The 14,027-nt window shown below is 37.7% G+C and overlaps 1 protein-coding gene across 3 annotated transcripts in view; it reads right to left on the bottom strand.

Annotated features, from left to right (window-relative positions):
• The window catches only part of AGR2 (anterior gradient 2, protein disulphide isomerase family member), a 14,704-nt gene extending 1,351 nt beyond the window's left edge, over nt 1-13,353 (bottom strand). Inside the window, exons 1-7 of one of the 3 annotated variants that reach the window (XM_011362822.2) lie at nt 13,226-13,353; nt 7,302-7,447; nt 6,994-7,057; nt 6,820-6,872; nt 5,375-5,448; nt 3,276-3,339; nt 931-1,014 (exon numbers count right to left, since the gene is read on the bottom strand). In XM_011362822.2, the coding sequence (XP_011361124.1) occupies nt 931-1,014; nt 3,276-3,339; nt 5,375-5,448; nt 6,820-6,872; nt 6,994-7,057; nt 7,302-7,440 (478 nt within the window). In that variant the 5' untranslated portion in view covers nt 7,441-7,447; nt 13,226-13,353. Of the gene's footprint in view, nt 1-930; nt 1,015-3,275; nt 3,340-5,374; nt 5,449-6,819; nt 6,873-6,993; nt 7,058-7,301; nt 7,448-10,015; nt 10,195-13,225 lie in introns of those variants that run through there. The other 2 variants (XM_011362827.2, XM_023532851.1) reach the window with 2 other exon arrangements.
• Nucleotides 13,354-14,027: the final 674 nt, after the last annotated feature.

Below are 14,027 nucleotides of genomic sequence, written 5' to 3'. Positions count from 1 at the left end.
AATGATCAGTACTTGGGCTGTGCTTTCGCTGGTCCTCCCAGTCATTGCTAATGACTGTGATAATCTCTCTGCTGCCAAGACATAGCCTCCGAATCTTTTCCCAAATAATGTTTTAAGTCAGTGCCCCCGATGAGAATTTCTGTAATAATGACAAATATTCAGTGCCTTTGCATCAAGTACTTGAAATATAGTTAATGTGACTGAGGAAATGAATTTTAAATTATAAGTAATTTCAATATTAAACAGCTACAGGTGGCTACTGGATAACATATTGGGCAGTGTAGTTCTAGGCCACTAGTCATTGAGCAGAATTGGTTCTTAGGACAAAACTCAGTTTTTTTCCCAGAAGGACTAATTAGGTGTCACAAGTAGAGTTTCCCATCGAGGTATTTCATCTACCTTGAGTCCCTCTTGCTCTTCCTCCCACCCCCCCCATTTTATGGCAACCCCAAGGGCCATATCTTGGCAACTCTTTGGAGCCATCTTTACTATTGATCTTTAAGACTGAACTCAATTTTAACTTCAACGAGGGAGACTAAATTATTTCAGTTTCATTATTTGGGTGGGTGGGTGGGGAACAAAGCATGTGGATTACTACAACTATTGTACTAAATTCTGTGGTAGAAAGAGTTGTACGCTAGTGTGACTAAGAGAAGATCTGAAAAGTGGGTAATATGGCCATAGAATACTCCTAGAGAAAAAGATACCCAATCAAACAAATTTATCTTCAATTGAGATTTAAAGAAAAATGAGATCAAGCTGAGAGTGATTTGCCTGAGGAGGAGACTAGTTAGGGTCAAGCTGATTCTCTGGTGTCCCTGAGCAGGGCTTTCCTTTCCTTCCTCATGGTCATGTGGCCTCCGCTGCCAGCACAGCGCCATAGAGATGTTCATCAGCGCAATAGAGATGTTCAATGGCCTTAGCACTTACATAGAGCTGCGTCAGAAGGTTCGTAAGCATAGAGACGATTTGAGTATCTTCCGGTGATGTCGGCTCTAACTGTCAGGGACGGGTCTGTAAGGAAAAGACAGAAGGCATGGAGTGCTACGTTTCCAAGTAACGTCTATTGCTTGACATAGCTCACGTATTTGTCCTTGTCCAATGAAAGGAACACAGCATGTGTCCCGTAGGATGTGTCCAACCATTCTGCAACCCAGCCTCCAGCATTCAGTACCCTAAAGCCCTGCTGGGAGCCATCAACAGCCCCACGGAGAAGATTATGAATCCTGCTGTCTTATCTGTAGCAACCTGAAGATGGGTTATTATCTTTGGGGTTGTGTTTTGGTTTTGTTGAAAACATTGGCATTCTGTATTAAATTATTTTAAACTTTTGAAATGATTATGTTGTAATTGTGTCACCAAGAGCAACCTAGATAATTAGAAACCAACATCCAATGCTTAGTGTTCAAAACCAAGGTTCGTTTGTTTGTTTTAATGAAGAAAAGAAAGTAAGCCCTTAAGAGCAGCAAAGGTCAAATAAGCATGAAACATCCCTATTTCTTACTTTATTGTTAATTAGTTGCATTTTGAAAATAGATTTAGGAGTCATCCCTTATGTATTGTTTAAACCTGTTTTTTTTTCTTTCATGTTTTATATTTAACTGGAAGTTATCAATCAGACAGAAAGGTATTTTTGATATATGGTACATCTAAAAGGGAGGTATTGCTGGGGTATACAGCAGTCTAGAAACCTTAGATGATTGAAGAAGAAAAAGGTGCACGTCGTGAAATCTAAGTAAAGAGGACATGTGAGAAGCACCTGTTTGTTTGCAGAGTCTGTCACAGGTATTTGAGTGGACAGGCTCTGCCATTTCAGAATATTGGACTGGGATCAACATAAATGACAAGAAACAGACACTCTTTTGTTTCAACAGAGACTGACGACCTGCTACTGCGTACAGAGGGTACAAGCAGCTGGTCTGATCTCGGTATTAAGTTAACATAAAAGGCTTTTAAACACCCAGCCACTGGCTCACAATCTGGGCTGCACAATGGAATCACCTGGAGAACTTTGAAAAATACTGACGCTGTGTCCCACCCCTAGAGATTCCGATTTAATTGGTTTGAGGCATGGCCTGGGCAGCTTGAGTTTTAAAATCTTCCAGATGATTCTAATGTGCAGACAGTGTGGAGAACTCCTGAGCTGGAGTTGTTTCTTATGACTGCAGGAACCAAACTCGGGTTCAAATTCCCTTAGATGGGAAAACTGTGAACAGAATTCCTGTACAAGGTAAGACTGGATGTCCTATTAAGTCTCTCTTAATTTCAGGGGTTCTAAATTTTCTAAGTCCTAACAAAAAAAAATCTATAAGGCTCCAGTTCATCCTGTCTCCTTCCTTTACTTTTTATTCCTCATTTGTACATTTAACATAAACTTGGAGGAATTACAAAGGCGAACCACTTGGTTAGAGTAAGCTCTTTTATGGGATGGGCTTAATTATAGATTTTAAGTCAGTAAGATTTTGATCAAAGCTAAACTCAATTAATTTGTTGTCATTTAAGAAATATTTATTGTTAGCCTACCACTGGGCGATGCTGAAAATGTGATGGTGAGCAGAAACAGGGTCAGTCCCTGCCACATGTTGTTTATAGTCCCATGGGAGAAATATTTATTAAACAATCACCCAGTAAATGTTAAATTATGACCGAGGAAAGTAGGACCATTGAAAGAAACATTGTGACACAAAAGCACATTGTGCGGATTTGATCAGGTCAGTGAAAAGCAGTGATGACTGGGGACTTAACTAGGTGATTTGAAGTCACAGAGGGAGAGTGGGAAAGGCTTTTCAGCAGAGGGAACAGCATAGGACAAGTTCCAGTGGCAGGAAGAAACATGCCTACTTGATTTTTTTTTCAACTCATATTCCTAACTTTCCTAAAGTTATCATCAGCATTGTCAGAAAGAAGAGCCTAACACACAAACTGAAAGTTTGCCTGATTAAAAATAAGTATTGACAGACCTGATGTATTTGGGAAAATGACTAATGTATTTAAACCGTTAACAGGGTGTGTCCTGCTCAGATGTGTTTCTGGCAGAAGATGAAAAGTTAAAATTAGCATGTAAGAAAAAGTGCTGTGAAAATAGCTAGATGATCACATTTTCTAATGAAAATACTTTGTGAAACTTAAAAGAACATCATACCCCTCATTAGAGCTTTGTGGTGGCATTGGCCATGGTGGAGTGGCAGATACGGGTGGTGAAGACTGAGGAAGAGAAATGGCCGTGCTTGTGTAATTTTCAGAGTGCATTTCATCTCATTGTTACTTTTACTTACCAACAAACATAATTCTGGGGACGTATTGGCCATCAGGAGAAAGGTGTTTGTCAGTTGTTTCATACTAAGATTTAAAATAAAAACAGTTTTTAGTTTGTTTACTCATTATTTTCAAACTTGCTAATACAAAAATGTGTCCATTACTGTACTAGGCATCTTAAGATCATGTAAGGCACATCTCTTCCACAAGAGTTTATAATATAGATGGACAGACAAGTTACATGCATAAAATAATAAGTTAGTGCAGAATGTGATGCAGAACAGGAGATAAAGCACTGAATGTATAGGATAAACAACAAAAAAGTTTAAGAAGGAAGAATTCGGAAGGAATTATAGCATTCGGGGAAGACGTCCTCTATGAAGTAAGAGGAAATAGATTAATTTAAAAAAGCAGAAGTAATTTTTGGAGAAATTGACAGAAACACAGGATTATCTTGAGCATCCATCTATCCAGTTATCAAATTTTTATTTAAAAGTTTATTTAGCAATATACAGCACTTATCACTCAAAAATGCGTAACCTATTGGGAGATGCAGGTAGGAAAATGAATATTGGGAACCAGTGGATGCAATGTTATAATAGAGGATGTGCGTATGCCATGGGTGCCCAGAGTAGGACATATAAATCAGTGTGCAAGTTCTTTCTATTAGGACTTTATGAAGTGAATAAGGAGGAATCTTAAAAAATGAATAGAAGTCAGTTACGTGGAAAAAGAGATCATTGTAGGCAAAGGGGAGAGATTGTGCATGGTAGAAATGGATAGCGTTTTTCTGATAATTTTTTCTAATAATTTAGTTTTTGGAAAAGACTAAAACATAGGGGATGTATGAGGTGGTGGTGAGAGAAGATGCTGGAGAGGGGCTTCAGGGGCCAGCTCATGAATGACTTTGTCCACTGTACCTCAGTGTTTGCATTTGTTCATAAATAGATAAGACCCAGTGGAGGGATGTTAGAAGAGGTACTGTGGTTTTTGGAGTGATTAACTTGATGCCCACATAGGATTAGATGGAATTTATCTTGTAGGCAGGGAGCCATTTAGTAATATTGCAATAAGCTAGGCAAAGTGAACAATTCTTACACTAAAATTGTGGTTCCCAGTTTACAAAGAAGTGACCAAGTAACAAAAATATTTGAAAGTTAGAACCGCAGGGCTTTGTGACTGCTGGGGGAGAGTAGGAGAGTTCAATCTAGAATAACATGTTCTGTAAAATAGGCAATAGGGAAAGAAGAGCTATTTGAAAAGCCTGGATAAAGCTGATAAAGTCAACATCAAACATGTTGAGTGTAAGCTAATTATGGGATGTCTGGAACATGGTTGTATACACAAGTTGAAACTCGTTGCATGCTTGGGTAAGAGGTGGGAATTATCAGTGTGTGGCCATTGATTAAAGGCGATGTAGATGATGTTGCCCATAGAGACTATGGAATATGAAAACAAGGAGTATGTCAAATAACGATTCACCAAGGCACTATTGTTAGGGAGTGGAAGGAGGAAGAGGATCCTGTGGAAGGGAGGTAGGGAAGAATTACTGGTGTAGATGCTCTTTTGAAGAAGCCAACTTGTCAGCCTGTGAAGAGTATGAGAGAGGGGGCTGGGAGCTGGATGCTGGAGGTGGGGAACTGACTCAGGGTTATGGTAGACTAAGGCAAAAAGCTTGAACATCAAGAGAGGTGGTGATGATGAAGTTAGTGGGAATGCATGAGGATAAACATGTTTAGATTTTGATTGTCAGAGAGGTCTGTTTCAGGGAGAGAGGAGACAAAGGCTAAGAATGTGTATAAAACAGCCAGGACTGCAGGAAGGGGCACAGGAAGTAATTTGCAAAATACAAATACCTTCAATTATTACAGCAACAGAGAATAGCCTACCCACAGGAGAGTACTTTTCTGACAACCTAAAATTATTAATTACTAAATAAAAAACATTAACATGAAATATAGATTACTAATAAAGTATTATTTTCTCTCTAGTCTTCGAGATGAGATATTTGGAACAAATCCCAGTTCATGCAGTGTGATTAAAATGTATAGGAAAAATGAATCATTCTTTTCAAATCATGAGCACCGGAGATGTCAGTGATGGTGAAAAGTACACTTACAACTAGATTGATGAGGACAAACTGCTCTGCCAATTTCTGGATTTCTTTATTTTCAGCAAACATTTTCTTTAAAGCTGTAATACAAAGAAAAATCATTAAGCATCCATCTCATCACCAGTTAAAACCATTATTCTCTGTTATATTTTAAGCTGAACTGTATTTTTAACACAATATTCAATTTTACCCTTTCAGACAATGATTAGTGAAGTAATATCTAGGCCAATGACTACCTTTGCTTCTCACCATTCACCCATTCATGCATTTATCTATTTATTGATTGATTTTTTTCAGCCCAGATTTATTGAGTGGCTACTCTGCGGTAAGCACTGTTTTATGCACTGGGGATAGAGAAGTGAAAAAAAAATGTGCTTTTTTTCAGAGAACTCAAATACCTGTATAGGAGATAGACCATAAACAAGTAAACATATATGTATCTAATAATTTCAGGTGGAGATATGTACTTTGGAGAAAAACAAAGCAAAGCAAGAGGTTTAAGAGCTATAGAGTAATCAGGGTAGACCTCTCTGAGGAGGCTGACATTGAAATGAGAGAGTTATCTATTCTAAGATTTGGGGGGTATGTCACACTAGGCAAAAGGGATAATAAGAACAATAGTCCTGAGGTGGAAATGAACTCAGATGTTTGAGGAAAAAGCACAAAATCCAGGCTAGCTGGAGTGGAGATAAAAAAAAAAAAAAAAAAAGGGAAGAGTGGTAAGGAAAGATGGAGCCAGTACCCAGATCATGTCCAGCTTTATAGGCCACGGTCAAGCATTTGGATTTAATTTGACCCGTGACGAGAAGTCACTAGTGATAGGATGTGATTTATGTGTAATAGCCTCATTCTGCCTTCTGTTTTGAGAGCTGACTATATGGTGACCAGTTAGATAGTTATTATATTCTAGATAAGATGCAACCTTGGTTTGGACCAGGAGAGTAGCAATAAGACAATTGGGAAGTGGTTAAATTTGAGCAGGACCTATATACTATACAGAGCTCAGTGCAAAATAAAAACTATGAAACCCATTGTTCAAAAATTATTAAGAATTTGAAGACAGAGACAACAAAACTTTAAACCAAGCATGGAAACCTGAGAACTGGGCCCTGTGCAACTGCACAGGTTGCATGCTCATGAAGCTGGTGCTGACTTTAGGCTATGTTTTAGAGGTAAAGCCAATGGTAACTGTTGATGTATTGGATGTGGAGTATAAGAGGAAGCAAGAAGTCAAGGACGAATCATAGAGCTTGTTTTTTTTCAAGATATGCACCAATGATTAACATAAAATGTGGAAATATTTGAAGTTACTTTAAAATATCTTCTTACTAAATGAAATACTATTTTTTATTCAACCATGCTAGGTGCTAAGGATAGAAAGAAGAGTGATCTAAACCTTGGTCCTAAAGCAAAAGCCTATAAAGGAAATCATATTTAGAAGAATAAATTACCTTGACTGTGTGGACATTCATCCAAGTGATGAATAATCATCAAGGGTTTGTTGCTTTAAGAGAAAAAGAGATTGGGTAATTTTTAATGAGCAGGATTTCATGTATAACTAAATAACACTAGATGGTGCTCTTGAGAGCTTTGAGAGAACTCTGCGTAACCCTTAATATTTTTACCTGGTCTTGGACTTATATAAGGCTTCTTCATACGTCTGAGTCCAGATGAGTTGATCACCCCAACCTAAAACAAAATGAACCAGTGTATTTAAAGCTATTATAATTTCAGATCCAAAGCTGTTGAAAAGCTTTGATGGTAAAGACTGGAAATATATACTTGATACTGAAGAAGAAAAACCTCTAGAGAAAGTAGAAATAATTATAAAATTTTGATAAATCTAGAGGGAGCCTACAGAAATACGTTCAGCACACGAGTCTCAGCTTCTCAATTTAATAGCATTGGAAGCTGACGAGAGGCTGACTCCTACCTCTGGAGAGGGTCTGGGGCAGTTTGGGTTGAGAGTCCCTTGTGTCCTTCTTAGCTCCCTGTTTGACTGTGGTATCTTTAGCCAGAGTGTAGGAGAGGGCCACAAGAAGTAAGAATGTTGATACTGAAATCTTCTCCATGGCAAATCTGATATGGAAAACAGGTAAAATATCAACAAAAGGAAATTAGCAGTCTTCGAAATCTTCAGACTGTCATCAACAGGAATTGAGATTTAGCTGAGATTGAAAATATGCAAAATCAGTGAAAAACTATCTTCTACAGAATTTTCCTAAGAATGCAATGTGAATATCTACCATCTGTCTGTCTATCTATCTATCATCTATCATCTATCTATCTATCTATCTATCTATCTATCTATCTATCTATCTATCATCTATCAATTATCTATCATCTAGCTTTATACAGATATAACTAAACTGATGTAGATCTTTATAGGAATCTACAAACATATAGATATATTTTAAGAAACAGATACAGATATATTTTAAGAAAATAAGTAGATATATATACTCTTATAACTAAGGAAATTTACATTTAAATTTTATGCTTAAACATTTTCAGTGTTGGAAGGCACCTTATAGATTACCTCTTTTTTTAATCACTTCCCTAATGCCTCATTTTATAGATGAAGAATCTGAAATTCAGACGGGTGAAGATTTATGGGATGGGTGTAGAACCAAGGCTCCGGGATCTTGCCCTTTTGCAGTGCTGGCTCCCATTTTCCCAACCTGAAACAATTACTCTAAACATACATAGTTCTTTAGCCTTCTGTTCAAATGGGGACATTGCCATTGAAAAATAAGATCTGAATAAAATGATTCCTTATTTAATTTAAAACCTGCAAAGTTTGTCACTTAAATGCTGTGAAGAAAGTGTCTGTGAACAGGAATGTGAATGGCAAGACAAGGTCCATGAATGAGTGAGGGAGACAGCGAGCTAGCAAAGTGAGCTCGCTAGCAAATCACTACAGTTATCCAGGGACCATAACACGCAAAGCTGGGAGACTTGGGATTTTAGTAGAGTCAAAGACTGAAATTGCTTAAAATTAAATATCTAACATTGGTGTAGGTTTTGAATTAAAGCAAATAAGCTCTGAACAGGAAGCAGGATGGACTATCAATGCTTCGTATTTTTAAGGGGAAAAGTTCCCCATGTTCTGATAGCTTGAGTGGGACCCTTTGCCAATTGTTAGCTGATTTTTAAAAAGTGTTGCTAAATCACCAAATCCAGATGATGCCTTGTATTAAACTGACTAATTATCCAAATCATAGTACATAGCCACAGAATGTCTTAACTCAAAAAACAAAAACAAAAAAAAGCACCGATATACTTTCTTCATTTTTTACACTGATAAAGATGTGGAAATGCCAAGAACAATTTTTGTATCCTAATGTTCTGCAGAAACAACTCAAATGTACTACAAGTCAACAATTTCCAGCTTTCTTAGTACAAAGACTTAATGTTAAAAAAAAACCGAGGAACTTTTATGGGAGAGTAATCGTACTTTTTCAATATTAGTTGATTCAGAAACATCATAGCAAATAGCTACTTTGGCTTCATGAACAAACGTCTGATTTTGTATTTTAGTTAGAACAACAGCATCGATGTATATTAAAAAAATAATTGTGAATTGATGATGAAGCATTTTACCCATTTAGTTCATTGACAGTCCTTGTCGTGCAAGTGGCACTTAACAGCCCTTGTGATAGCTCCGCAGCTTACAAGTTAGAACTATTGATATGTTACATGTTATGGTAGGACGACTCAACAAAGACTAATATAACTCCTGCTGAACAAACATCCTGCTGTGAGCTGACTTTCTGAGATTTCATTCTATCGAATTTTCATAATAGACCCTGCTCTGTAAACTTCCTGCCTAAACCACCTCAAAACAGAATGCTAACAATGGAAGATATTGACAATTTAGACACACAAACTTTCTCTCTCGCTCTCTCTCTCTCTCTCTCTCTTTCTTCTCTCTCTCTCTCTCTCCCCCATCCCCTCTCTCCCTCTCTCCGTCCCCCCACCTCTTTCTCTCTTTCTCCCTCCCTCCCTTTCCGGCACTTTTTACTGGTCGCTCTATCTGTCCTCTTATCTTTGGCAAGGAATGAACTTGCAGGTTTCAGTATTTCTATTCATAAATTTCATAAATGCTTCAGGAAAGCACCCAGATCTCTCCTCTTATATTCTATCCCATGAATTTAAAGATTGAAGAGCAACAAGAATATCTTTGCACCAGATAGCGAAGAACTGTTTTTCTGACTTGCAATAATATTCTGAACTGCAGTTCCAAGCAGGCAATCCGAGCTAAAGTTTCCTAGTCTTATGGGCCTTGCTTTAGGCAGTGGGAGAGAAATGGAGCATTACATAGGTGTCCAGTGCACAGTGACAGAAGACCCTGGGCCCTGTCCCAGGTTTAAAAACAAGTAGAGTTCATCTACTCTTACACCTCTTATTTCCCAAGGGAGAAATCATTACCTTGAACCAGCTCAGGAACGGAGCACTCTGCCAGCTCTGGCCAAAGAAAGGCCCCAGTAAATCTTTGGTGAAATTTTCATTTATTCTCTCTTCAAATCCCATTCAAGTGCCCTTGAAACTACCTTTCACTTCTCTGTTGATTGCCTGCAACTTTACACAGTAATCAAAGGCCAAAGCTTACTCTGAGCACTCCAACGCTATTGTCAGGAATCTTACCTGGAGTTCCCCACCCACCTGTCTGTGTGAGCCAGGTGGCCTCTGTGCCGTCCAAGTTTCCTAGTGTGCCAGCTCTGCCCAACCTCTATTTATGCACCGGAGCACACCGCAATCCCACCCACTAATCCCTATTTACATGTTGCAAACTCAGAGAGGAACTTTGCTTTTTCTAAGCGATTGTCTCCTTTGAGATAAAGATTTTCTTGTTTTTAAAAATAACGTTGCAAAGGGTATGATTTTCAGTATGCATGTTTTTAACTGTTTGTGGAAGTATATTGTTAAGGGATTTGGACAAGATCGGCAGCATGCCAAATCCAGGTAAGCTTTAAATGAAGACTTTTGATTTGCCTGAAGGTTGATTTGTCTTTATGTGATTGGATGGACTATGTGGTTTGTAGATTTTTTTTTCTCCCCTTGGATAGACTGCCTTTACTCAAAAACACACAAGAGATGATTCACAATTGAACCCCTAGGGTCATATAACCTGCTATCGTCCATTATAGTATAAATTATTTTCCATGGTAAACTTCCCTCTTCCTGGCAAATAAAATATACATTTACTATAGATATGAACAATGTACAAACCAAGCACTCACATAATATTCCAAAACTGAGGAAGTTATTGAAAAAAAGATACCCTAACACTATGAGTCTTTATTACTTTGCAGTTGAATATATAATACAGCATTAGCAGTCTTCGAAATCTTCAGACTGTCATCAACAGGAATTGAGATTTAGCTGAGATTGAAAATATGCAAAATCAGTGAAAAACTTTCTTCTACAGAATTTTCCTAAGAATGCAATGTGAATATCTATCATCTGTCTGTCTATCTATCATCTATCTATCTATCTATCTATCTATCTATCTATCTATCTATCTATCTATCATCTATCAATTATCTATCATCTAGCTTTATACAGATATAACTAAACTGATGTAGATCTTTATAGGAATCTACAAACATATAGATATATTTTAAGAAACAGATACAGATATATTTTAAGAAAATAAGTAGATATATATACTCTTATAACTAAGGAAATTTACATTTAAATTTTATGCTTAAACATTTTCAGTGTTGGAAGGCACCTTATAGATTACCTCTTTTTTTAATCACTTCCCTAATGCCTCATTTTATAGATGAAGAATCTGAAATTCAGACGGGTGAAGATTTATGGGATGGGTGTAGAACCAAGGCTCTGGGATCTTGCCCTTTTGCAGTGCTGGCTCCCATTTTCCCAACCTGAAACAATTACTCTAAACATACATAGTTCTTTAGCCTTCTGTTCAAATGGGGACATTGCCATTGAAAAATAAGATCTGAATAAAATGATTCCTTATTTAATTTAAAACCTGCAAAGTTTGTCACTTAACTGCTGTGAAGAAAGTGTCTGTGAACAGGAATGTGAATAGCAAGACAAGGTCCATGAATGAGTGAGGGAGACAGCGAGCTAGCAAAGTGAGCTCGCTAGCAAATCACTACAGTTATCCAGGGACCATAACACGCAAAGCTGGGAGACTTGGGATTTTAGTAGAGTCAAAGACTGAAATTGCTTAAAATTAAATATCTAACATTGGTGTAGGTTTTGAATTAAAGCAAATAAGCTCTGAACAGGAAGCAGGATGGACTATCAATGCTTCGTATTTTTAAGGGGAAAAGTTCCCCATGTTCTGATAGCTTGAGTGGGACCCTTTGCCAATTGTTAGCTGATTTTTAAAAAGTGTTGCTAAATCACCAAATCCAGATGATGCCTTGTATTAAACTGACTAATTATCCAAATCATAGTACATAGCCACAGAATGTCTTAACTCAAAAAACAAAAACAAAAAAAAGCACCGATATACTTTCTTCATTTTTTACACTGATAAAGATGTGGAAATGCCAAGAACAATTTTTGTATCCTAATGTTCTGCAGAAACAACTCAAATGTACTACAAGTCAACAATTTCCAGCTTTCTTAGTACAAAGACTTAATGTTAAAAAAAAACCGAGGAACTTTTATGGGAGAGTAATCGTACTTTTTCAATATTAGTTGATTCAGAAACATCATAGCAAATAGCTACTTTGGCTTCATGAACAAACGTCTGATTTTGTATTTTAGTTAGAACAACAGCATCGATGTATATTAAAAAAATAATTGTGAATTGATGATGAAGCATTTTACCCATTTAGTTCATTGACAGTCCTTGTCGTGCAAGTGGCACTTAACAGCCCTTGTGATAGCTCCGCAGCTTACAAGTTAGAACTATTGATATGTTACATGTTATGGTAGGACGACTCAACAAAGACTAATATAACTCCTGCTGAACAAACATCCTGCTGTGAGCTGACTTTCTGAGATTTCATTCTATCGAATTTTCATAATAGACCCTGCTCTGTAAACTTCCTGCCTAAACCACCTCAAAACAGAATGCTAACAATGGAAGATATTGACAATTTAGACACACAAACTTTCTCTCTCGCTCTCTCTCTCTCTCTCTCTCTTTCTTCTCTCTCTCTCTCTCTCCCCCATCCCCTCTCTCCCTCTCTCCGTCCCCCCACCTCTTTCTCTCTTTCTCCCTCCCTCCCTTTCCGGCACTTTTTACTGGTCGCTCTATCTGTCCTCTTATCTTTGGCAAGGAATGAACTTGCAGGTTTCAGTATTTCTATTCATAAATTTCATAAATGCTTCAGGAAAGCACCCAGATCTCTCCTCTTATATTCTATCCCATGAATTTAAAGATTGAAGAGCAACAAGAATATCTTTGCACCAGATAGCGAAGAACTGTTTTTCTGACTTGCAATAATATTCTGAACTGCAGTTCCAAGCAGGCAATCCGAGCTAAAGTTTCCTAGTCTTATGGGCCTTGCTTTAGGCAGTGGGAGAGAAATGGAGCATTACATAGGTGTCCAGTGCACAGTGACAGAAGACCCTGGGCCCTGTCCCAGGTTTAAAAACAAGTAGAGTTCATCTACTCTTACACCTCTTATTTCCCAAGGGAGAAATCATTACCTTGAACCAGCTCAGGAACGGAGCACTCTGCCAGCTCTGGCCAAAGAAAGGCCCCAGTAAATCTTTGGTGAAATTTTCATTTATTCTCTCTTCAAATCCCATTCAAGTGCCCTTGAAACTACCTTTCACTTCTCTGTTGATTGCCTGCAACTTTACACAGTAATCAAAGGCCAAAGCTTACTCTGAGCACTCCAACGCTATTGTCAGGAATCTTACCTGGAGTTCCCCACCCACCTGTCTGTGTGAGCCAGGTGGCCTCTGTGCCGTCCAAGTTTCCTAGTGTGCCAGCTCTGCCCAACCTCTATTTATGCACCGGAGCACACCGCAATCCCACCCACTAATCCCTATTTACATGTTGCAAACTCAGAGAGGAACTTTGCTTTTTCTAAGCGATTGTCTCCTTTGAGATAAAGATTTTCTTGTTTTTAAAAATAACGTTGCAAAGGGTATGATTTTCAGTATGCATGTTTTTAACTGTTTGTGGAAGTATATTGTTAAGGGATTTGGACAAGATCGGCAGCATGCCAAATCCAGGTAAGCTTTAAATGAAGACTTTTGATTTGCCTGAAGGTTGATTTGTCTTTATGTGATTGGATGGACTATGTGGTTTGTAGATTTTTTTTTCTCCCCTTGGATAGACTGCCTTTACTCAAAAACACACAAGAGATGATTCACAATTGAACCCCTAGGGTCATATAACCTGCTATCTTCCATTATAGTATAAATTATTTTCCATGGTAAACTTCCCTCTTCCTGGCAAATAAAATATACATTTACTATAGATATGAACAATGTACAAACCAAGCACTCACATAATATTCCAAAACTGAGGAAGTTATTGAAAAAAAGATACCCTAACACTATGAGTCTTTATTACTTTGCAGTTGAATATATAATACAGCAACTTCCCTCCAAAGAGTTCAAAGGTATTTTACAGATATTCTTTCATTTAATGGCAAACTTTTTTATAAGCATGCAGGAAGCCATTTACACTATTTCTCAGACTTAGAAACTAAGG

This window comes from Pteropus vampyrus, unplaced genomic scaffold (genome assembly GCF_000151845.1).
Source record: "Pteropus vampyrus isolate Shadow unplaced genomic scaffold, Pvam_2.0 Scaffold4, whole genome shotgun sequence".
In the NCBI taxonomy this organism is placed as follows: domain Eukaryota; kingdom Metazoa; phylum Chordata; class Mammalia; order Chiroptera; family Pteropodidae; genus Pteropus; species Pteropus vampyrus.
The sequence above is the reverse complement of the archived record's forward strand: the minus strand, read 5'-3'. Positions and strand labels throughout refer to the sequence as shown.